The sequence below is a fragment of the Musca autumnalis genome, unplaced genomic scaffold (genome assembly GCF_047663935.1).
Source record: "Musca autumnalis isolate F117 unplaced genomic scaffold, ASM4766393v1 scaffold_3, whole genome shotgun sequence".
Classification (NCBI taxonomy): Eukaryota; Metazoa; Arthropoda; class Insecta; order Diptera; family Muscidae; genus Musca; species Musca autumnalis.
In genome coordinates this window covers 35740263-35766626 of record NW_027411866.1, presented here as the reverse complement: position 1 = coordinate 35766626, position 26364 = coordinate 35740263, and the positions used below count along the sequence as shown (strand labels likewise).

The 26364-nt window shown below is 39.0% G+C and overlaps 2 protein-coding genes across 22 annotated transcripts in view; one reads left to right on the top strand and one right to left on the bottom strand.

Annotated features, from left to right (window-relative positions):
• LOC141399743 (phosphatidylinositol-3,5-bisphosphate 3-phosphatase MTMR4) overlaps positions 1 to 26364 on the top strand; it is a 102100-nt gene that overhangs the window by 44464 nt on the left and 31272 nt on the right. For 19 of the 21 annotated variants that reach the window (XR_012411924.1, XR_012411926.1, XR_012411925.1 and 16 more), the window contains 4 exons: positions 16207 to 16328; positions 16399 to 17324; positions 17383 to 17573; positions 17639 to 17834. Coding sequence is in view for 18 of the 21 variants with exons in the window: in XM_073978998.1 (XP_073835099.1) it covers positions 16211 to 16328; positions 16399 to 17324; positions 17383 to 17573; positions 17639 to 17834 (1431 nt within the window). In the remaining 3 variants the exon portion in view is untranslated. Of the gene's footprint in view, positions 1 to 5767; positions 5997 to 16206; positions 16329 to 16398; positions 17325 to 17382; positions 17574 to 17638; positions 17835 to 26364 lie in introns of those variants that run through there. The other 2 variants (XM_073979004.1, XM_073978996.1) reach the window with 2 other exon arrangements.
• LOC141399745 (uncharacterized) lies at positions 22165 to 23813 on the bottom strand. Its single transcript, XM_073979009.1, has 2 exons — positions 22371 to 23813; positions 22165 to 22296 (listed from the first exon to the last, which is right to left on the bottom strand). The coding sequence occupies exons 1-2, from the start codon at positions 23682 to 23684 to the stop codon at positions 22288 to 22290; spliced, it is 1323 nt and encodes a 440-aa protein (XP_073835110.1). The 5' UTR covers positions 23685 to 23813; the 3' UTR covers positions 22165 to 22287.

Below are 26364 nucleotides of genomic sequence, written 5' to 3'. Positions count from 1 at the left end.
AATGCAGTAAATTCATTATCCACGATATCCAAATGCAGTAAATTCATTACCCACGTTATCCAAATACAGTAAATTTATTATCCACGTTATCCAAATACTGTAAATTCATTATCCACGTTATCCAACTACAGCAAATTCATTACCCACTTTATCCAAATACTGTAAATTCATTATCCACGTTATCCAAATGCAGTAAATTAATTATCTACGTTATCCAAATGCAGTACGTTTATTATCCACGTTATCCAAATACTGTAAATTCATTATCCACGTTATCCAAATATAGCAAATTTATTATCCACGTTATCCAAATACTGAAAATTCATTATCCATGTTATCCAAGTGAAGTAAATTCATTATCCACGTTATCCAAATACAGAAATTCATTATCCACGTTACCAAAGTACTGTAAATTCATTATCCACGTTATCCAAATACAGCATATTCATTATCCACGATATCCAAATGCAGTCAATTCACTATCCGCCTTATCCAAATTCAGCAAATTAATTATCCACGTTATCCAAATGTGGTAAATTCATTATCCACGTTATCCAAATGCAGTAAATTCACTATAACCGTTATCCAAATACAGTAAATTCATTATCCACGTTATCCAAATGCAGTAAATTCACTATAACCGTTATCCAAATACAGTAAATTCATTATCCACGTTATCCAAATGCAGTAAATTCATTATCCGCCTTATTCAAATTCAGCAAATTTATTATCCACGTTATCCAAATGCAGTAAATTCACTATCACCGTTATCCAAATACAAAGAATAATTTTGAAGCAAAAATAAAAACTTTTTCGAAGCTGAATTACTTTGTACTTTGGCGAGATTCGAATTTGTTTCTTTAGCATTCATTATCCACGTTATCCAAATACTGTAAATTCATTATCCACGTTATCCAAATGCAGTAAATTAATTACCCACGCTATCCAAATACTGTAAATTCATTATCCACGGTATCCAAATGCAGTAAATTTATTATCCACGATATCCAAATGCAGTAAATTCATTATCCACGTTATCCAAATACAGTAAATTCATTATCTACGTTATCCGAATGCCGTAAATTCATTATCCACGGTATCCAAATGCTGTAAATTCATTATCCACGATATCCAAATGCAGTAAATTCATTATCCTCGTTATCCAAATACAGCAAATTCATTATCCTCTTTATCCAAATACTGTAAATTCATTATCCACGATATCCAAATGCAGTAAATTCATTATCCACGATATCCAAATACAGTAAATTCATTATCCACGTTATCCAAATACAGTAAATTCATTATCCACTTTATCCAAATACTGTAAATTCATTATCCACGTTATCCAAATGTACTAAATGCACTTATCCTCGTTATCCAAATACAGCAAATTCATTATTTACGTTATCCAAATACTGTAAATTCATTATCCACGTTATACAAATGCAGTAAATCCATTATCCACGTTATCCAAAAGCAGTTAAATGCGTTCCTTAACCCCAAAAAGTAGTAAAAGCTCGACAAATTTCGTGGTGTAAAAAAGGGAAAAACTGTCTAAACTGATTATTTGACATTTATTTGACAATTAAGGCAAAAGAAAAGATGACTATCGCCAGATGACTATTGCCCTCCAAAAGCGAACTGATCTCGTGTATATAACGCAAGGCACTGTTATTGATTGGCGGTATGAACACATTAAGCAACTACCACTGCCAATTTTCAGATAGAACCGCTTTAGGGAAAGCTCCAGAACGCTTCCCGCTCCTGTTTTCCGCAGCACGAAATTCAAATTAAATAAATTTTATACCACCTGTCAAGGAAAATGTTCAGCCATAGGCCAACCCACGCGTTCATCTACGATCACGTGTAAACATATTCTGCCTTTATGTTAAGGATTCGTGATTTCAGTATCCATAAATTGTTTAAGGCTGTTCTTACCTAAGATCTGTTAGAGTAGATAGAAATCCATTATTTACTCGTTTATTAGAGCAGATGAGCTACAAAGGGTAATATTCCTTATAGGACATCCCATTTTTTGATCTAAAATCATAAAAATATTAACTTTTTTCGACGGATTTTTAATGTTTTCTTATTTCTGATAGCAGTTTATCACATTTTCTTTATGGGGCATTTTCTTTGATTCTGGGCCCATATTCGTTTTCAGCCCAAATAACTCTGGAACGGGAGTTACAACTTTAATTTTTGGTGCAGGTTAATTCAGTAGAATAGTGTTAGGAAGGAAAACTAAAGGTTTCCCTATGATTTTGACGGCCAAATTTACATTTCCTTAAGAAATTGACTTATTTACTTAAATTGGCTCTATTATTTCGCACACCTTTTACAGGCTCTGCCCTGCCTAATACAGGGTCAACCCCCGAATTGGACAAATGTTGACTGAATTTTATTTATGGAATAATGTTGTTCCATTATAAAAATGCAAATTGCGCCATAACACACTTTTCAGAAGTGATTTAGAAACGTTTAATGCGTTTTAACTTCAGTAGCTCTATTATTTCGCACACCAGTGTATTTTGTGTCATTATGTTTCCTGATACGAAATATATGGTTGAAACAACAATATATATTTTCAAATTTTTAAAATAAACTATTTTACTCTTAGAATATGATTGCTCCCACAATATCTTTTCTCTGTGTGCACTGTGCGCCTTCGGAATTGCAAAGAGGCTCTGGCATTCCTTTATAATTTGACATTTGGGAGGCAAGCAATGATTGATTCTGTTTTAGATTTCTATGCCGTCTAGATCAGATCGAAATCTTTGAATTAAGAGATGTCTTTTCTATTTCCATTCTAGAATGCTCTAATTAGTTTAGTTCCGACTGTTCAGGAAATGTTCTAATCAAACTTCAAATGTCCATATTAAAGGCTTGTCATTGTATCATTAGTAGGGTGGAAGTGAGGAAACTGACAATAGTTGCCAACTACACATTCAAAGCTGTCATAATTTACCTTGGACACAAACCTTTATTATCAATATCTGCAGTTATCTTCTGTGCCGTCGTACATAGATGAAATACGACGACGCACACTGGTCGAAACCACTGATCTAGCGGCGCGAAAGTCAAAAAATCGAACTATAAAATTGCGAAATGTTTTCCTTTGTATAGATTACAGACACTTTGCAGACAAAGATTTTGTTTTTTCATTTTTGTTGTTGTAAATATTCACTCAGTTATTCGCTATCAAATACAAGAGTTTTTGTTGCATCAGATTTTAAAAAATTGTTGCAAAAAATTAACTTCATATTTGTTTAAATGTTAAATAAATTCGTAATGAAAATGGACAAGATATATTTTTAATTAATAGCAGAGGGTGTGATTTAAATTATAAAAATTAGTTTGGGGTCTGAAGGTACTTAGTTATATAGCAATAAATTTTCAAAAAATTCAATTTTTTAGTGTTTTTATGGATTGTACGCGCTTGTTCCATAGAGTGCATCTTGTAAACTTGGCCGAACTTAGGTCCGATTTGTTTTTGGGGAATGAAATTGGACTCTCTGGATACTGAATAACCACATTCGGGCTGCGAATATTTGCAAATCTTTTGATGACTGCACATTTAAAATAAGGGATTTTGCGTGAAATTTATACAAATTTAGCTGTGCTTTTGTATGGGAGCTAAATCAAAATATGGACCTTTCTTGAGAAATGTTTGCAAGGAGGAAATCTACCCCCGGAGACACTATAATACCATATTATAGCTAAATATGTTATTAAATATGGGATAACAAGTAAAAATTCAACGAATCGGGGGCACCATAAAAGGGACTACATCGAAACATAAATCCGTATTGAAAATGTTTTGCAAGAAGATTTTATACGCAGTGAGAACACGGAGTGCAAAATTACAGCCAAGTTGAATTAAAAATGTGGACATGATATTCAAAATACCTTAAATTGGGAGGTACGGTTACATGGGGGCTATATCAAAACGTGGACCTATGTTCATAAAGTTTGGTGGAAATATTTTGTGACCACTAGGAACCCTAAATACAAAATTACAGCTAATTTGCTGAGAAATTGTGGCTTAAATCCTCAAAATACCGAAAATCGGAAGGTACCGTTATATGGGGGCTATACCAAAACATTAGCCGATATTGTTCATATTTGGCCCATTATTACTCACAGGTACAAGCTGAGTTTGTGCAAAATTTCAGTGACGTATCTCAATTCGTTTGCAAGTTATGAATTTCGCGCCGCTAGATCAGTGATTTCGACCACCGTGCGACGTTCCGAATACATGTGGACATTTGATAGGGAATGGATATTCATTACCATATAAACCTGTTCGTAGGGTCGAGTGAAAGATGTCTTCTTTTCTCTTTTCGGATATTTGCGTGCTCTTTTTAGATCACTTCCGATTGTTCGGGAAATGTTCTGATCAAACTTCAAATGTCCATATTAAAGGCTTGTCTTGGTATCATTTGTAGGACAGAAGTGAGGAAACTGACAATAGTTGCTAACTACACGTTCAAAACTGTCAAAATTTACCATAGACACAAACCTTTGTTATGGTTATATCACATCATATGCTTTTTCACATGTTGTTGTCACTTTGGGTATACTAATATAGAGATCAACTGATGTCATACATGTGAAAAAGCATATGGAGTGATATAGCCATTACCAATCTCTGCAGTTATCTTCTGCGCCGTCGAACATAGATGAAATACGACGACGTTCCGAATAAATTTGAACCTTTGGTAGGAAATGTGGATATTCATTACCATATAAACCTGTTCGTGCGATATTGTGGACACAGGCCTCTCTGTTGAGTCGAAATCTTTGAATTGAGAGATGTCTTTCTTTCAATTCTGAAATGTTTGTGGAAAAACATTTTAAGGCCTTGTTTCTAGTGCTCTAATTAGTTCAGTCACGATTGTACCGGAAGGCTTGTCATTGTATCATTGGTAGGGTGGAAGTGGGGAAATGTGCAATAGTTGGCACATTTACCTCATTTACCTTAGACACAAACCTGTGTTACCAACCTCTGCAGTTATCTTACGTGTCATTTCTGAATAAATGTGGACCTTAGGTAGAGGATGGGTATTCATTACATCCTAAATGACCCATTTGACTGTGTATGGCGTTTGTGGGATGGTATATTTACCTGAGATACAAACGCTGCAGCTTAAATTTCGTGTTTTGGGTTAATAGTACCTTATATTCCGATGCTGTAGAGCGATGCAATTTCATAATTTTGCGACAGCTTACTTCTTATCACTCCCCTTGCATTCACTATCCTATATTTTCCCTTAGCTTCACGAAACATCTGATCATCAATCGTTTGTTTTGCCGGTCACATAACTACGAAAATACGAATAATGTCCCTAATCGGCATTCGGTCATTTTTTTCTTCTCATTCAGGTGTATCTACTCGTCGTACTATTGGATGGCTATGCGCCTGTCTGTAGCATAATTTTGTTTTTGTTTTCTTATTTTACAAATTTCTGTTAATTTCTGTTTAAAGGCCAACAAAAAATTTTGTTTGTTGTTGTTATCCTTTTTGGTTTATTAAACATATCATCGTCGTCATCAACGACATCATCGTAATTATCATTGTTGGTACGCCTAGAAAGCAGGTTGGCAGGTTTGTTGTTTTTCCTTTTTCATGTATCATTCTTACATGTTTTGTTGCCGCCGCTTACCATCTCGTCTGCATGGCAAACGTTTTGAAATGATTTTACTACTATCCATCCATACAGCCAAGTTTACGCTACGCGACAAGTGTGACGACAGACAGGCCGTGTGTTTGTTGTGTATTGCGCAGTTGTACAAAGAAGAAATACCCATACAACGAATGAAAAACTGCCAAAAACCTCCTTTTCGTAGTTTTGCCTTCTATCATATCCTTGCCGCAAATATAGAGTTAGTTGAAAAGCACATGGTTTTTCACTTTGGTGGCGGCGTTAGTAACAAATTTTTGGTTTAAAAACGAAATTACTTGGGTGTTTTGAAGTGAAATTTTAAAGAAGGTGATTTTGAAATACATTTGTGAAATAATTACTAAAAAATATTAAATATAAAAGTGATGAAAAGTTAATGTTTCATGTGTGTAGTTTTATATCATCCGTTTCCGGTCGCTCTCCATCGCTTTTCGCCCCATAGTGAATTTGAACCACAGCATGTGTTGGAATTTTGTTGAACTTTTTTCTTTTTCCTTGTAATGAAAAATAATTAACAAACACATGTGTAAGGTTTCATCGAAGCCGCCAAGGATATCTAAATATCCCTTGGGAGGAGACCACATTTAATTGCTGTCCATACATATTAATTAACCTCAATAATAGATGGCACTTTTATGGCCATTCTTCGCCATAGACCGACCCTTTAATTGGTTGGTACCCTTTTTATGAGATGCTGATGAAATTGATTTGTCTGATTGCTGTGAAGTCAACTGTGGTCATGTCTACGTGCTGGCACTTTGCAATTGCTTTCATCATATTAATTAAATATAACCATTATGTCCATCCTCCAGAATTCCATGCTCTGGAGGAAGGACAACAACATAATGTAGCACGCACCACGCTGTTTCTAATGTGTCACATAACCTAAAAACTAAACAGCATGTGTATGAAATACAAAAAAAAACTTATCTAATTATAGCCGGGAGAAAGGTTCACGACTCTCGTCCTTACACTCCAAGAAAACTATTTATGGAATAGTCGTCATACGGAATATTTAATACCATTCATAGCGGAACGATGTGTAATCTTGAAAGTTATGTCTAAAAATAATACGGTGCCATAGCTAGGCCATCGAAATTACAAACATAAAAAAGGTCCCGTATCATTGACCTTAATATAAAATCAGGTTGTACTCTTTTATAGGAGAGAATTTTTATTTTGTCCCCAGCTAAATGACCAAGCCAATTAACCAACCTTTTGATGGCTATCCATTGTATCATCAGTAGGTAGAAAAAATGCCAGAACATGAAATTGCTACCATCTATATGTTGTAACCTTTACAGCTGTCATCGTTCAACTTAGACATGAACATTGCTTTACCAGCCTCTGAAAATTTCTTTCTAGAGGAACGATGTGTAACCTTCAAAGTTTTGTGTAAAAGTAATACAATGCCTTGCCTAGGCCATCGAAGTTACAAGCCGCCTTTTGGGTGACACCGTCTTTCGGAGATAAGAAATAAGGTCCCGTTTCATTGGCCTTAATATAAAACAGGCTGCAATCTTTTCATTGGTTAAATCCTTTTTCTCCAGTTAAAGCACCAATGACGTAGGGGATGGAAGATACCAAGCAACGGTCCTGACCGGTTTTAACATAGCAAAGTCCAGAATTTATCTTGGTCTCTCTTTCATCGCAAGTGGACACGGACCTCCCCGTGGTGTCACCTGGGGAACTGCCTTTAACACCCGTTAAAGGTAGTAAGCTAACATGTGCCGCGCGTTTACCCATAAGAACGTTAAAAACTTGGGTTTGGGCGTCGGGTTAGTAACCCTCCCCTAGAAAAAACAGCCTACTATGAAAAAACGAAAGAAAAGAAAAACAAACCCCTCTAAAGTTGACGAACCCCGCAAACGTTTCAAGGACCATGATCTGCTAATCTGCACCTGGAATGTTCGCACTCTTGAAGGTGCAGTCTTCGCATTGGCAGACGTACATGAAAAGTACAAGGCCGATATTACTGCCATACAGGAAATACGATGGATTGGGAAAGGCATCACAACAACACCTAAAGGTGACGCACTGTATTATAGCTGCCATGACGTAAAGCTTGAGTTTGGTTGTGGATTCGTAGTTAGTCGGAGACTAAAACATCTGGTATCCAGCTTCACCCCAGTGAATGAAAGACTTGCTGCAATTCGAATAAAAGCTAAATTCTTCAACATCAGCTTTATTTGCGCTCATGCTCCCACTGAAGAAAAGGACGAACAGACCAAAGATATATTTTACGAGCGCTTAGAAGAAACATATGACCGTTGCCCTGCCCATGACATTAAAATCATTCTAGGCGATTTTAATGCCAATATTGGAAAGGAGAATATCTTTGGCCCAACAGTCGGGAAATTCAGTCTCCACAGTGTAACATCTGACAATGGTATGAGGCTGATAGACTTTGCAGCTGCAAAAAAAATGGTAGTTAGCAGTACCAGATTTAATCATCTCGATATTCATAAGGGCACCTGGCTCTCTCCAGATCAGAAAACAAGAAACCAAATTGATCATGTTGTGATAGATGGAAGACATTCATCGAGCGTGTTGGACGTACGATCGTTCCGAGGCGCAAACATTGATTCGGACCACTACCTTGTTGCAGCAAAGATACGGACCAGCTTAAACGTAGCAAACAAAGTACGAACAGACACAACACGAAAGTTAGACATCGGTAAGCTGCAATCACAACAGATAGCCACAGCATATTCCACTCAACTAGCCCAATTGCTTAATCAAAGCACTCCTCATCCCGATAACATATCAGCGCAATGGCTAAGCATTGCCCACTCCATGCAAACAGCCGCAAAGTCCATACTTGGATACCAGAGACCTCCACCAAGGAACCCATGGTATGATCAGGAGTGTTGTGCTGCCACCGAAGAGAAAAATGCGACATATAGGGCTACTTTACAATCCGTAGCAACGCGTAGCGCAACAGAGAGACACAGGGAGAAAAGGAGAGAGGAGAAACGTCTTTTCCGCAGGAAAAAGAGAGAGATGGAAAAGCGGGAGTGTGAAAAAATCGAGATGTACAGGAGCCAGAATGAAGTCCGAAAATTCTACCAAAGAGTCAAGCATCAAACTGATGGCTTTGGTACAGGCACATCCTCCTGTAGAGACCAGTAACTGATACAGATAGTGTACTCAGGATATGGAAAGAACATTTTTCAAAACTGTTGGTATCCAATAGCAGCGAAGACGACGAAGATACCACAGTCCCAATCCCAGAAGATGGTATTGAATGTATACCGCCCAGCCAAGATGAGGTAAAGACAGCAATAAATCGGCTGAAGAATAATAAGGCAGCAGGGGCCGATGGCTTACCAGCCGAGCTGTTCAAAACCGGAGGCGACACGCTGATAAGGTGTATTCATCAGCTAGTTAGCACCATCTGGCAGGAAGAACGAGTACCTGACGATTGGAACCTGAATATCCTGTGCCCCGTTTACAAGAAGGGAGATAAGACTGTATGCTCTAACTATAGGGGCATATGTCTACTCCCTATTGCCTACAAGATCGTGTCAGGGATATTGTGCGAACGACTAAAGCCTATGGTCAACGAGATAATTGTACCATACCAATGCGGCTTTAGACCTGGTAAGTCCACCAGTGACCAGATATTTACCCTGCGGCAAATCCTGGAGAAGACCCAAGAGATGCAGATTTCGAGATGCAGCCTTCGACAGCCCTCTGCGTTCAAAGGTATTCCAAGCCATGTCTGAATATGGTATCCCAGCAAAGCTCATCCGGTTTTGTAAAATGACTTTAACTGACTCAAGGTCCTCAGTTAAAATAGGAAAGACCCTCTCCGAAGAGTTTGGTACAAAAAGAGGTTTCAGACAAGGAGACAGCCTTTCGTGTGACCTCTTCAACATCCAGTTAAAATAGGAAAGACCCTCTCCGAAGAGTTTGGTACCAAAAGAGGTTTCAGACAAGGAGACAGCCTTTCGTGTGACCTCTTCAACATCCTGCTAGAAACGGTTATACGAGAGGTAAAGGTCAAAAGAAGTGGCACAATTTACACCAATAGTCACATGTTACTTGCTTATGCTGATGACATAGACATCATGGGCCGATCAGTAAAAGAAGTAACTGATACCTTTATAAAGGTCGAAGGAGAATCTGCTAAAGTGGGTCTGGCTGTAAACGGTGAGAAGACAAATTTGATGGTGTCGACGCGCAATGCGTCCATAGAGCTCGGACCGACTGTGGAAGTTGGTTCCTATAATATTGAGGTAGTAAAAGACTTTGTCTACCTCGGCACCTCCGTAAACACAACAAACGACATCAGTTGTGAAATAAAAGAAGAATTGTATTGGCTAACAGATAATACTTTGATTTAAGTAAGCAGTTTAAAAACAAAGCCACATCTCGTCAAACAAAAATAACGCTCTACAAAACCCTGATACTACCCGTGCTGATGTATGGCTCCGAAGCCTGGGATGTATGGCTCCGAAGCCTCTACCGTTATCCCTTTTCTCAACCGTCCTGGATTTATTATAAACTACAAATGCCTACATGCAACCTTTAGACTTACCACCCTTCAGTCTAGACACAGACTTTTTGGCTTATCTTCGCAGAAGGTTGTAAGAGACTGGATTGTATGCTCATCTGTAATACGCCGTCTTTTGGTCGTAAACATTTAACAGAGATATAATTAGCCTTCTTCTGAAAGTTAATTCCCAGAGAATTTTCTCACTCTGTCCTTAAATTTGAAATAACGGAGATACATAACTGACGGAGAATTTACGTTCAGAATAACGCTGAACAAGTGTTCGACTGTCCCTATTTCTTACCGGCTCCTCATTGTCCATTTTACTATTGTTTATTACACCTGTAGCCTTTTTTGATTGCAAAGATTTCCGCACGGAAGACACTGCAATTGTCGTTCAACTTATATGAGAGCCTCTTGTTAAGGATATCGCTTTAGAGCATAGCCGACCAAAAAGAGGGCACACAATATTCTCAATATTTGCAACTTTTGACAGTGTGTTAGTAACGTTGTATGCACGCATGCTGCAAAACAAAAACAAATCAAAACATTGTGTGCTTTTTCGTTGCGTTCGGGTTGTGTGTGTGTGTGAATTGCCGAAAAACTTCGTAACTTTAACAATATCAAAGCACGACATTGCTTTAGAGCTGCGATGCATACTTTATGGGGGTGCTATTGTGTGAGTGCATGTATTTTCAATTAGTTGAGTTGTATGTGTGTGGAGAGAGAGAGAGAGGGAGAAACGTTTACTGAGAGCACGCTTTAGAGGTAAAGCGTTGTCGATTCAGGCTTCTCTTTCGGGTCGAAATTTTTAGATTATGAGAAGTCTCTTCTTTTCCCTTCTTGGATGTTCGTCGTAAATTTTTTTAAAGTTTTGTTTTTAGTTCTCTAAATTGGTTTAGTTCTCATTGTTCCGTAAATGCTCCAACCAAACTTCAAATACCTACACATATTTAAATTGTATCGTAAGTAGGGTGGAAACGAGGAAGAGTGCACTCGATGTCAGCAACACTTATTCCCAACTACATGTTCACAGCTGTACATGGTTTCGAAACTCAGCATTTATCTTACGCTGTGTACTGGTTGAGGGCTTAGTTGTCCCACTTTCCAGCCTAGAACCGTCGGTAAGGATTTCTATGCCATCTAGAGGTAGGATGTTGTGGGTCCAGGCCTCTGTGTCGGGTCGAAATCTTTAAGTTTCCTTCTGGAATGTTCGTGGCTAATTTTTTTGTTTCTTGTGCTCTATTTTGTTCCGGAAATACTCCCTCGCCATATTTGTTATAAACTCTACACCAAACTTTAAATAGTAGGGTGTACATGGGAAAATGTGCCGTAGTTGCCAACAACATTAATTGCCAACTACACGTTCACAGCTGTCATCCTTTACCTTGGGCACAAACCTTGGTGTTACCAACCTCTGAAGTTATCTTACGCGCCGCACTTAGATGAAATACGATGATGTTCCTAATATACATATGTACGTGGACCTTAATACAGGAGAGTTAGAGGATAAACAGTTCCGATGAAATCGCCCCACCTTGTGGAACTGTTCCTGAATTCCACATACGATTGGCGTCCACGAAATTACCACCTCAAGGTAACGACTGAGGTGGGAATTTCGTTAATAAGAAGTTGCCTTTTCGCTATGTGAGGATATTTCCTCTTGACCTTCATACAAACTTAAGGTTCGGTCTTATCAGCTGAAATTTATTTCACTTCTCTGATAGAATTCGGATCTTTATTTACGTACCGATTGCAGTAAGTAAATGCCCTTCGGCACGCTTTGTTGTCCATTTCATTTTTGGCTGTAGCATTTTTGAATAGAGTTCTGGAACGAACTATTCCGGACAAGGAACTATTGGAACTATATCCAGCTCTTGCGTTTATATAGTTTTTTTAGTTCATATAGTTCCTTCCGTTTTTCTCGTTCCTTCAATTTTACTCCTACGTCGATCTTTCGTTGTTGCTGTTTGTTCGCTGCAAATTATTTATTTTTATGTCCACCACCAAACAATGAAAACATTTCGGTCTCGGAACTCGGAATGAAAAAAAAACTAAAAGAGCGACGAAAGAGAAAGATTCGTTGAACTATTTCGGTCTCGGAACTATTTGGAATGAAAAGAACGATGAAAGAGAAAAATTCGTTGAACTATATCGATGTCGGAACATGGAACTACTTTAAGGAACTAGTTCCTTTTGGGAAAAGGAACTAGAAAAATCGATCCGTTCCGAGAACTAGATTGCCCAACTCTATTTTTGAAGGTCTGCAGTATTAGCGAAACATCCGACTTATTGATGGCCACTGCGGCCGGTTCTATGCACCGTTCCCCACGGAGGTAACGACTGAGGGAACCTATTTTTCCTTTTTAATATCCTTCTTAAGACATTTTCCCGAGGAAAGGGTACTTCTTAAGACTGTTTCGAAAGGAAAGGGTGCTTCTCAAGACCCTTACGAGAGAAAATGGTGCTTCTTAAGACCCTTACGAGAGGAAAGGGTGCTTCTTAAGACCCTTACGACAGGAATCGGTGCTTCTTAAGACCCATACGAGAGGAAAGGGTGCTTCTTAAGACCCTTATGAGAGGAAAGGGTCCTTCTTAAGAGCCTTACGAGTGGAAAGGGTGCTTCTTAAGACCCTTACAAGAGGAAAGGGTGCTTCTTAAGACCCTTACGAGAGGAAAGGGTGCTTCTTAAGCCCCTTTGGGGAGGAAATGGTGCTTCATAAGACCCTTTCGGGAGGAAAAGGTGCTTCTTAAGACCCTTTCGGGAGGAAAGGGTGCTTCTTAAGACCCTTTCGGGTGGAAATAGCGCTTCTTAAGACCCTTTCGGGAGGAAAGGGTGCTTCTTAAGACCCTTTCGGGAGGAAAGGGTTCTTCTTAAGACCCTTTCGGGAAGAAAGGGTGCTTCTTAAGACCCTTTCGGGAGGAAAGGGTGCTTCTTAAGACCCTTTCGGGAGGAAAGGGTGCTTCTTAAGACCCTTTCGGGAGGAAAGGGTGCTTCTTAAGACCCCTACGAAACGAAACGGTGCTTCTTAAGACCCTTACGAGAGCAAAGGGTGCTTCTTAAGACCTTTACGAGAGGAAATGGTACTTCCTAAGACCCTTACGAGAGGAAAGGGTGCTTCTTAAGACCCTTACGAGAGGAAAGGGTGCTTTTTAAGACGCTAACGAGAGGAAAGGGTGCTTCTTAAGACGCTTACGAGAGGAAAGGAAGCTCTTAAGACACTTACGAGAGGAAAGGGTGCTTCTTAAGACCCTTACGAGAGGAAAGGGTGCTTCTTAAGACCCTTGCGAGAGGAAAGGGTGCATCTTAAGACCCTTATGAGAGGAAAGGGTGCTTCTTAAAACCCTTACGAAAGGAAAAGGTATTTCTTAAGATGCTTACGAGAGGAAAGGGTGCTTCTTAAGAACCTTACGAGAGGAAAAGGTGCTTTTTAAGACCCTTTCGGGAGGAACGGGTGTTTCTTAACACGTTCGCGGACGTGAATGCTATAGCATTCATTTGCAAAGTCAATTTTTTGTCATTTTCTTCTATACAATCGTACGTTTTTGCGATTAAAGTACATAGTACTACTAATTTTATCAATATCCATAATATAATAAATAAAAAATTGTAATAGGACTAATAATTATTTAATAAATACAAAAAAAACTAACTTCTGAAAAAATTGGGTGTCCGCGAACGTGTTAAGACCCTTTCGGGAGGAAGGGTGCTTCTTCAGACCCTTTTGGGAGGAAAGGGTGCTTCTTAAGACCCTTTCGGGAGGAACGGGTGCTTCTTAAGACCCTTTCGGGAGGAAAGGGTGCTTCTTAAGACCCTTTCGGGAGGAAAGGGTGCTTCTTAAGACCCTTTCGGGAGGAAAGGGTGCTTCTTAAGACCCTTTCGGGAGGAAATGGTGCTTCTTAAGGCCCTTTCGCGAGGAAAGGGTGCTTCTTAAGACCCTTTCGGGAGGAGAGGGTGCTTCTTAAGACCCTTTCGGGAGGAAAGGGTGCTTCTTAAGACCCTTTCGGAAGGAAAGGGTGCTTCTCAAGACCCATTCGGGAGGAAAGGGTGCTTCTTAAGACCCTTTCGGGAGGAAAGGGTGCTTCTTAAGACCCTTTCGAGAGGAAAGGGTGCTTCTTAAGACCCTTACGAGACGAAAGACCGTTACGAGAGGAAAGGCTGCTTCTTAAGACCCTTACGGGAAGAAAGAATGCTTCTTTAAAACCTTACGAGAGGAAAGGGTGCTTCTTAAGACCGTTACGAGAGGAAAGGGTGCTTCTTAAGACCCTTTCGAGAGGAAAGGGTGCTTCTTAAGACCCTTTCTGGAGGAAAGGGTGCTTCTTAAGACGCTTTCGAGAGGAAAGGTTGCTTCTTAAGACCCTTTCGGGAGGAAAGGGTGCTTCTTAAGACCCTTTCGGGAGGAAAGGGTTCTTCTTAAGACTCTTTCGGCAGGAAAGGTTGCTTCTTAAGACCCTTTCGGGATGAAAGGGTGCTTCTTAACACCCTTTCGGGAGGAAAGGGTGCTTCTTAAGACCCTTTCGGGAGGAAAGGTTGCTTCTTAAGACCCTTTCGGGAGGAAAGGGTGCTTCTCAAGACCCATTCGGGAGGAAAGGGTGCTTCTTAAGACCCTTTCGGGAGGAATGGGTGCATCTTAAGACCCTTTCGGGAGGAAAGGGTGCTTCTTAAGACCTTTATAGTTGGAAGGGTTGTTTTTAAGAATATTTCCAGAGGAAAGGGTGCTTCTTAAGACCCTTTATAGTTGGAAGGGTTGTTTTTAAGAATATTTCCAGAGGAAAGGGTGCTTCTTTAGACCCTTTATAGTTGAAAGGGTTGTTTTTAAGAATATTTCCAGAGGAAAGGGTGCTTCTTAAGACCCTTTATAGTTGGAAGGGTTGTTTTTAAGAATATTTCCAGAGGAAAGGGTGCTTCTTAAGACCCTTTGCAGGGGAAAATAGGCTTCTTTATACCCTTTCCCTTTCTAGAGGAAAGGCTGCTTTTTAAGACCCTGTCCAGAGGAAAGTGTGCTTCTTAAGACCCTGTCCAGAGGAAAGTCTACTTTTTAAGACCCTGTACAGAGGAAAGAGTGCTTCTCAAGACCCTTTCCAGAGGAAATGGTGCTTCTCATGACCCTTTCGAGAAGAAATGGTGCCTCTTAAGACCCTTTCGAGAGGAGGTTCGTAACCTCACTCTTATGTTCTACTTATCACATTTCTTCTTTCCCAACCTAACCCAATTTTATAAGTAAGGGAGGTAATAAATCAATTTTCATTTGTTGACCCATGTGGGAAGACATGTGTTGTAAATCTTTCCCTGCCATCTCTGACTTGAAACAAAGGATTTCAATGAAACAAAAGCGGAATTCTCCAACTTTGATTGACAAAATAAAGTCAGCAATACATGCTGCGCTCATCATATAAGGCTTGAGTTTATTTATAAAACTTAAAACCTGAATTCCGCTAATTTCGATACTGTTTTTTTTTTTGTTTTTTTTTTGTTATTGTGTATGTTTTTGTATCGCTTATTAAGGAGCGTTTCAAGAACACAGCAAAACATTGTGTTATCCATAACTTTTGTTGTTAAGTTGTTTACTTTTTGTTTAAATCGATGCGTTGTTGTCATTATTTTGCAACAACAAAGAACCCAAAAAAAGTTAAATCAAATAGAACAAAAAATCATTTAAATTCAGATGATGATATGAAAAGGTTAATCACAATAAGTGGTGATAATTGTCAACTGCATTTTTTTTTTTGGTTTCTAGTCGATTTGTATTGAAATAATTGCAACTTATAGAGGTTTGATGTCTTAATTATGGGGAAGTTAGGTTATGTTAGAGGGTTTCTAAAAAGCTTGGCTAATTGTTACCGTAGGCGCAAAACTTTACAGAAATGTCATCAAAAAAATTCGCCGATTCTTTAAAACAATTTCCTATTTGGGTCCTAAAGAAATATTCCAAAAAAACTTGTTTGTTAATAGTTCTTCTGCAGGTTGTGTCTGTTGTTTCGACTTCATTAACCTTATTGTCTACTCTTATATATTTCCAGCTAAATGGAGGCATCTGATGGATCGCCCCCACCATCATTGTGCATGGTACGAGCCGCTGAATTATTTCCCAAACCACAAATGGAGAAAGAAGATACAGAATTAAAAGTCCCATTTCAGGAGCGTAAGTTAGCCACAAAATATTTTCATTTTCTCTTAAAAATAACAAATTTACTCTGTCTCTCTCTCCTTAGTTGCTGGCGAGTCTGTCAAGTATTTGGGACGCACCGATGATGGCATTTTGGCCTTGTCCAATTATCGCCTTTATTTACAGAAACCCTCAACCAATGTTGAGACGTCCATACCATTGGGCCTCATTGAATCGGCCCAAAGTCGTGATTTATTTCACTTGATTGTCTATTGCAAGGATGCCAGCACGGTCAAGTGTTCATTTGAAACTGCCGAACAGTGTACAGAATGGCAAAGACGCATACAGATGTCGGTTGGTGTACCCGAGACATTGGAATCTATATTCGCTTTTCCATTCTGTTCATGGGCATGTGATACCTTAAATGGTGGTGGTGGAGGTGGAGGGGGCGGAGGCGGCATTGGCGGTGGAGGAGGTAGTCAAACATTTAACAGCGCCCTCAACTCAAATGCCGAAAATGTTTACAACCCCTACTTGGCCCTGGACTATAATGAAAGACTACAAAAATGCAGTTATCGTTATGAAGATGATTTTATGCGTGAGGTGGAACGTTTGGGTTTTGATTTAAATGGACCCTGGCGCATCTCCAGGGCCAATGAAGAATTTAAGCTATGTCCCTCATATCCACCCAAACTTTTGGTACCCTGTTGCATTTCCGATGAAACATTAAATAATGTGGCCAATTTTCGGGGGTCGCGAAGATTGCCAGCTGTGGTGTGGCGTCATCGTAAGTCGGGAGCTGTAATTGCAAGATGTAGCCAACCAGAAGTGGGTTGGCTTGGTTGGCGCAATACCAAAGATGAACAGCTGCTAAAGGCATTGGCTGATGCCTGTGCCTTTGACAGGGGTGAGCAGATGCGTCAATTTGCCAATAATTCACAATCAGCACAAAGTATACAAATACCCTCGGGTGATAGTTCACCATCCAGTCCGGATGGTAGTCATGAAGAGGTGGCCCTGGATGAAGTGAGGGTAAGTTAATCACAGAAAAAAACAAAAATATTCCAATTATAACCTCCTCTACCTTTAGAAAATTCTCATAGTTGATGCCCGCAGCTATACCTCGGCTGTTACGAATCGTGCCCGTGGCGGTGGCTGCGAATGTATTGAATATTATCCTTGTGCGGAAATTGAATTTATGAATTTGGGCAATATCCATGTTATACGCAAGAGTTTTCATGCTTTAAGGCAGTTGTGCGCATCACCACCAGATGTGCCAAAGTAAGGCAACAGATTTTGGAAATTATAGGTTATGTCTCAACCGTTTCCATTATTTTTCTTTCCAGTTGGTTGGGTCTTTTGGAAAAAACCATGTGGCTGCAACATTTATCCGGCTTATTGGCTGCTTCCATGACTGTTTGTCATGCCATTGAGAAAAAGGGTAGACCGGTATTGGTCCACTGTTCAGATGGCTGGGATCGTACACCACAAATTGTGGCCACGGCGCAACTGTGTTTGGATCCCTACTATAGGACAATAGAGGTAAGATATCAAACCTAAAAAGAGAAACCAAACTGGAAGCGCAAAAATTGTCTAACCTAAAAAATTGGATTAAAAAAATACCTAACCTCAAATTTTGTTTTAAGGCCTAAAATTGTGTTAATCGGCTTATAGGTTAGTTTTCTGCAAAGTATACAGTAAAATCCCAATAACTCGTAATCCAAGGGACCGGTAATTTTTTAATTAAATTAATCCACGCTTTGAAAAATTTAAATATATAAAAAAATTTAAATATATAAAAAAATTAAATATATCCCCGTTTTGAAAAAAAAAATAATATATACAAATATCATATTGCCATTATTCGTTCAAAAATTACGAGGAATTACGAGGAAGTGAATTTTGAAGATGTGAAGATGTTGGAATAATCAATTTATGCTAAATTTTCAAATAAATCCACGTTTTGAAAAAATATTTTTGAATATATCCACGTTTTCAAAAATATTTTTAAATAAATCCACGTTTAGAAAAATATTTATAAATAAATCCACGTTTTTAAAAAATATTTTTAAATAATTCCACGTTTTCAAAAAATATTTTTAAATAAATTTAGGTTTCGAAAAAATATTTTTAAATGAATCTACTTTTTGAAAAAATATTTTCGAATAAACCCACGGTTTGAAAAAATAGTTTTAAATAAATCACCTTTTGAAAAAATATTTAAAAAAAAAATCCACGTTTTGAAAAAATATTTAATATATCCATTTAAAACAATATTTCCAAAAAAAAACATGTTTTGAAAAAATATTTTCAAAAAAAAGCATGTTTTGAAAAAATATTTTTAAAAAAATCCACGTTTTGAAAAAATATTTAATATATCCATTTAAAACAATATTTAAAAAAAACACGTTTTGAAAAAATATTTTAAATAAATCCACGTTTTGAAAAAATATTTAATATATCCATTTAAAACAATATTTAAAAAAAAACACGTTTTGAAAAAAATATTTTAAATAAATTGTTGTACGTTTCACGGCACTCACTAGAATGGCGTCTTTTATTTCTTCATCATGCTTCGTTCTTTTGTATGTATCGTTTACAATTCAGTGTTGTATTTTCAATTGTATTGATAATCGGTAATCGTAATATAACAATAGGTTTGTTCGTGAATAAAATATGAGCTTAAAGCTAGTTCTACTACAGCTCGGCTAACCTGACGGAAATGACCGCCCCGGTCACCGAGTGGGTAAACTACTGGTGTTAGTGTTTGATGTACTTATTCTTATGTTAATGCTATACATAAATACTACTTATACTAGTCTGTATACAAATAAGGGGAGAGCAGCCCTAGGCCTCCCCATCTGGGTTATCCATTCTCCAGCGCCTTATATTACAGGCTTCTATTATTCCCTCATATGGGATTTGCGTTATTTGACAGTTCTCGATATCGCCAACTACATACCGATCGTTCGGTAGGACTTTTCGTATGACATATGGCCCTTTAAATTTTGGAAGTAATTTCTTGTTGACTCCCACTGTTGTATCAACATTTTTAATAACCACAAACTCACCTACGCTGAACGAGTTAACCTTACATCCTTTAGCTTTAGCTCTTTGCTCATTATACTCTTGTGACCTCACGATCGAAGCCTCTGCTTTGGCCCTTATCTGTTCAATATCCCCCCCGGGGTCCAAAAAGTTTTCCTCCAAGTATTCTGTTAATTTATCTACCATTTCACCTCTTTGGCTAACACCAAATAAGACTTTACTTGGTGTATTTCCTATCGACCTATTCACTGTGTTGTTAAACGCGAACTCTATTTTGCTTAACTGCTTAACCCAATCGGCGTGCGCTACCGGTTCGCAAAGTTTAGCTAACATTCCTATTAGAGTTCTGTTTATACGTTCAACCTGTCCATTTGCCTGTGGCGAATGAACTGCAACTTTAACATGACTTATATTCTTTTCAGTTAAAAAGTCGGCAAACTCTTTCGAGGTAAAGCAACTTCCCCTGTCTGTTATGCACCTAACAGGTCGGCTATAGTAGTCAAAATATTTCAACAACGCCGCCTTAACTTCCTTAGTGCTCGTTGTGAGAACTGGGTACAACCTGACAAATTTTGTAAAAGCATCAATGACCACTAAAATGTGCTTCCTTTTCGACTGCAGTGATGGTAATGGACCCAAATGATCCAAATGAATTGTATGAAAAGGTTTCGGATCCTTAGGTATATTGTGTAATGTTCTCGCGTTGGGTCTATGAGGAGCAGAATACATAATGCATTTCAAACAGCTCTTGCGGAATTTGTCTATTTTATCTTTCATTTCTGGAAACCAGTAATGATTCCTCATTTCTAAGTAACACTTGTCGACGCCTAAATGCCCTATCTTCTCATGAATGTTCCTTATAATCTCTGTTTCCATTTCCCGTGGCACATAAAATCTCAAACCATCCTTTAATTTTCTGTATATTACCCCGTTCTCCATCTCATAACCATCAACAGGTTTTTCTTCTAATTTTAATTTCAGATCACCTATTATTTTATCCCGTGATTGTGCAGCACACAGTTGAAAATCTATATCCTCAGTCTCGATAGTCGCAACAACGTTATTACCCTCTTGTCCCAATCTAGACAATGCATCCACGTGTCCCATTTTCTTTCCAGGCCTATGAACAATAATATAGTTGTAATTTTCCAATTCTAGTGCCCACCTTGCTATACGACTGTTAATGTTTCTCTTCGATAGTGTTAATGTAAGCGAGTTGCAATCGGTAACGATTTTAAATTGTATACCTTCTAGATAAACCCTAAATCTTCTCAAGGAATAAATAATCGCTAAAGTTTCAAGCTCAAAACTATGGTACCTAGTTTCAGGATCAGTAGTTCTTTTTGAAAAATAGGCAACCGGATGAAATACATTGTCTTCCTGCTTCTGCACTAAAACTGACCCAAAACCCACCGCACTTGCATCACAATGTAGTTCAGTTTCTCTTCGAGGATTATAAATTGCCAATACTGGGCTTGACATTAATTTTCCTTTAAGTATCTCAAAAGCTTGCTTACATTTATCAGAAAACTTGTATTTCACACCTTCTTTAGTTGAATCATACAGGGGTTTAGCAATCAAAGAAAACCCTTTCACAAATCGTCTGAAGTACGAGCACAAACCCAAAAATGATTGCATTTCTCTTACGGTTTTCGGCTCGGGGTAGTCTCTTATTGACTCCACGTGTCCTGATGAAGGCGCAATGCCGCTCTTTGACACCTTATACCCCAAATATTCTATTTCTTCGTACGCAAACTTACACTTCTCCAGCTTAATTTTCAACCCATATGAAGCTAAGCGATCCAAAATTTTCCCCAATATTACTATATGTTCCTCCACTGTCTTCGATGCGATAACAATATCGTCCATATATATTACAATTTCATTCCTTTCTAAAAAATCCTGAAAAATCCCCGCAATAAACCTTTGAAAAATAGCTGGTCCATTTTTTAGACCAAATGGTAATCTTAAAAATTCATATTGTCCATTGGGGACCACAAATGAAGTATATTTAATAGAATCCTCCTCTAGCTTCACCTGGTAAAATCCGGATTTGAGATCCATTATTGTGAACCAGGATTTCCCCTCTAAATATTCCAAACAGTCCTCTATTAATGGTATAGGGTAATTGTCCCTTACAATAATTTTATTTAGTGACCGATAATCTATACACATTCTTGTTTCTCCGCTTTTCTTTTTAGTTAATACAATTGGAGATGCATAAGGAGAATTACTATGGCGAATGATACCTTTTTTCAACAAGTCCGTAATGATCTTATTTACTTCTTCCTTTTCCGCAAACGACAATCTTCTTGGCGAAGAATAGGTTGTGCTCCCCGAGTTTACCAATATGGATGCTCTAAAATCTGACTGTTCCGTATCTCCCTCGAAACTTTCAAAATAATTTTCACGAATCACCTTTTTTATCTTACGCACTTCTTGTAATTCCAGGTTAGGGTTAATATCCCATTTCTCCTCACTATTCTCAATCTCTATACTACATATTTGTTTTAAGTGGCTACTTTCTTCCTCGTTTTTCCTTTCAACCACCCGCGAATAAACATTACACAAGGCGTTATTTATTTTCTCTTTTATTTGCGGCGGCCCTGAATTTAATTCAGTATTAGGGTCCGCACATAAAAATACGTTTACAAAATTATTGCCGGATTTATTTAGAAATTCATTGGGATCCGGGTTCCCATCCTTCACACTTAAAACAATTGAAAATAATGTTAAAAAGTCTCTACCGAGAATTAAAGAACAAGGGGCATTGTTAACTAAAATGTTCAAATCCAATTTTTTAATTTTTCCATTAAATTCAATAAAAACAGCTATCTTTCCACACGTCTTTAACCGTCCACCGTCCACACCTATAAACTCCGAAAACTTCTCCTCTTCAATATGTATTTTATGGCTCAACGACCGAATCACTGCTTTATTTATAAAACTAGTTGGGCTGCCAGTATCAATTAAAGAATGAATGGAAATAGAGTTAGACCCAGATGCAGGATAACCTAAGACTACTCTTACCTTCGTGTTCCAATTTAGCTCTTCCTCCGGCATGGCTGCAACCACTTTAAGGGGACAGTGAATTCGTAAGTGACCCATTTTTCCACATTTAAAACAACCCCCCTGTTGTTTCCTTTCTTTTGGGCAACTGGTCGCGTAATGCCCGTAAGCCTGGCAATTGAAGCATCTTACGTTTTCAAGAGTTGAAGATGTTGCACCACCTTTAGCATATCGCTGTGTTCTCTCTTCCAGCAACTTTTCATACTTGCCAATTTTGCTCTTAAAGTCGGCCATTGTGGTTGTATTAAAAAACACTGTTGATGCCAAAGTCTTGTCCTGTAAACCTTCCACAATGTACTCGACCAGTTCACTTTGATTGATGATTGGAGCCTCTTCTGCAATCTCTTGCATCACTAAAGCATAGTGGTGTAAGGTTTCTTTTCCTTTATACCATTTTCTGTTCTCCAATTTTCTTAAAATGTCCTTCACACCAATGTCTTTCTTAAATTCTGCGCATAACTCCATTTTGAATTGTGGCCAGTTGTTTGCCATCGATGTTCGCATGAATAGACATGCACTTCCCGCCATCATACGACGTGCATAGAGAAACTGCTCTGCCGGCGTGCAGCCCACAATGTTCGTAACCTTTTCAAACTCTTTCACCCATTTATAAATGTTATATTCACCATCGCCTGTGAATTTTGGTAAAGAGCCCTCAACATCCGCAAAGCAAGCCAATGTTTTCGGTTTGACATTTCTCTGCCTTTCTAATTCATCTATTTGCTGTTGTAATTTCAAAATGTTCAATTTGGCTTGCATTTGTTTTGCAATTGAGGTTAAGTCATTCTCTGCTTCTTGCTCTGCACACGCCTGTGACGATGACTTCCTTGCGGGCAAAACTGCTGCGCCATCTTGTTTAGTTTGCGTCTGTGTTGAGCGTTCGCTTGGCTGTACCACTGCTGCTACTTCATCATGTGTTTGTGTGGAATGTTCGCTTGGCTGTACCACTGCTGCTGCGGGATCTTGTGTTTGAATGGAATGTTCGCTTGGCTGTACCACTGCTGCTGTGGCATCTTGTGTTTGAGTGGAATGTTCGCTTGGCTGTACCACTGCTGCTGTGGCATCTTGTGTTGAGGATTCACTTGGCTGTACCTCTGCATCTTCTTCAGCTAATGCAGTCATATTACTTGCCTGCGGTAAAGGTGCATTCGCTCCTATGACACCCTTCAATAAATTCCTTAGCTGGCAAAGAGTGGCCGTTAATGGAAAATCTATTCCCAACTCACGTAGTTGGGCCATCAATTTTTCTTTCTCCATCGTGTCGATTTCCAGCATCTGCTTGCACTTAAACTTTTTGTTGGTTTTCTTCTTTTTTATATGTTCTTCAGGTCTTCAGTTCTTCAGGTCTTCAGTTCTTCAGTTCTCCACTTTTACTTAACTTTTTCTCAAACAGTTTTCTTTTTCAAAGTAGTCTTCTCTAAAATTCTTCAGTTTTTCTTTTTCAATAAATTATATTCTTCAGAGCGGTTCGTGTCACACCTGAGCTGTTGTACGTTTCACGGCACTCACTAGAATGGCGTCTTTTATTTCTTCATCATGCTTCGTTCTTTTGTATGTATCGTTTACAATTCAGTGTTGTATTTTCAATTGTATTGATAATCGGTAATCGTAATATAACAATAGGTTTGTTCGTGAATAAAATATGAGCTTAAAGCTAGTTCTACTACAAAATCCACGTTTTGAAAAAAAACTTGTTTAATAGATACACGTTTTGAAAAAATGTTTTTAATTAAATGTGCGTTTTGAAAAAAATATTTTTAAAAATATCCACGTTTTTTAAAATTATTTTTAAAAATATCCACGTTTTTAAAAATTATTTTTAATTATATATCCAAGTTTTGAAAAAAATATTTTCAAATAAATACACGCTTTGAAAAAAATCAAATAAATCCGTGTTTGGAAAAAAATATTTTTTAATAAATCCACGTTTTGAAAAAATATTTTTAAATAGATGTTTTGAGAAAATGTTTTTAAATAAATCCACGTTTTGAAAAAATATTTTTAAATAAATCCAAATTTTGAAAAAAAAAATATTTTTAAATAAATCGACGTTTAAAAAAATGCAATCCCATGGCAGCGGGTTCTTTCGTACCGGATTGACCCGGAACAACACAAAACCAATGTTCCGGCCAGCGGCTGCCACCTCAGTGTGTACATGTTTGTATTTGTTTCGTTTTTCTGTATTGGGAGCAGCATATCCCGGAATGCCTGCTCCGAATTCTATTGGTCCAAGCCGGGACGGAGGAAAACCCAGGACCAATATATCTGTGCTCAGTTTGTCAAATCCGCATCTTCACCCACATCTAACCTTCGGTGAGATGCAATAGATGTCAGGAGTGGGTGCATCTAAGGGGTTGCTCTGGACTCGTCCACGTGGGGGACTACGACAGGGACTATGTTGCGGCATGCTGTGTGAACACAGTCCCCAGTGAGTCGTCGTCGGATTACGAGACTCCCTCGTCGTCTGATTACGAAACTCCCCCGCAGTCCCCTCGACAACAACCTCACACGCAGCCTTTAACACCAGCCGTTGTTGTCCCAATCCCCGAAAATGCAGCCTTTTTGCAATTGAATTGCAATGGACTCCGAGGTAAGATCGAGGAGATAGTACATTTTATAAGTCGGAAGAACATCAAGGTCGCGGCGGTGCAGGAAACCAAGCTGAACAACAACCACAGCTTAGAGCATTGTGATGGTTACAATGTTCTGAGGAAAGATCGCACCAGAAGTGGAGGTGGGGGATTGGCTTTCCTATTGCACCAGTCTGTCCAATACAGACCTATCTCGCTTGAGCCTGTCTCTAATGACCCGTACATGGAATGTATGGGGGTAGCAGTCAGGTGTGGAACTGCCGAGATAGAGCTGCTGAACGTATAAATCCGGCCGAGAAATAGCTGTATCTCAGATTACGTGCCTAACATTAGCCCGCTTTTGGAAGGTCATAATCGTCTGGTCCTGGAGGACTTTAATGCGCATCATGAGATGTGGCATTCGACCCTCGGAAACGACCAGAGAAGTACAGTGTCACAGTTCGCCTGACATAACCATCGTGTCACCTGGTCTGACAAATGACGTTACCTGGCAACCCGTCATTTCCCTTGGATCAGACCATCTCCCCATAATTGTCTCCATTAGCAGACCAGCCGACTTCATCACCTTTGAACGCCGCACGTTCGTCAATCATAAAAAAGCTGATTGGCCGAGTTTCAGAGAGTGTACCAATCACCGCTTCAGAGAATTGCCCAATCCTTCTGATGTTCGTTTAGCTGAAAGGACGTTCCGGGACATCATCACTGCTGCAGCCGCCCGCCATATCCCTGCTGGTCGAATACCCGAAGTAAGACCAAATTTCCCAGCAGAGGCGACGGGATTAGCAAATGAGCGTGATGAGCTTCGTTGTATCAACCCCAATGACCCCAGAGTCAGGGAGCTGACACTGTAAGTTAACAGGCTGGTCGGCGAGCATAAGCGAAACAAATGGTTAAATCATCTGAAGAGCTGCAACATTGGAGCCGGTATAGGTGAATTGTGGGCAACGGTTAAGTCACTCTCGAACCCTGGAAGAAGGGAAGATAGGACCTCAGTAACGTTTGGCGACGTTACGTTGACTGACCCGAAGAGGTGCGCTAGTTATTTCAATCGACAGTTTGTCGAGCATCCCGAGAGAGACAGGGCGAAGAGAAGAGTATTACGTCGCATCAGATCTCTTCCTGCCGAGGAGGAACCACAACAGTTTACAATGGATGATGTTGCCAATGACATCAGGAACGCTAAATCATCCAAAGCGTTGGGCCCTGATGGAATCTCCATGGTAATGCTGAAGCAGCTGGATGAGCAGGGAGTGGAGTATCTCATTAAAGTTCTCAACTTGTCGATAGCCACCCTCCTTGTTCCCGAAGTCTGGAAAATGGGCAGGGTGGTCCCACTACGGAAGCCAGGCAAGGATGCCAGCAAA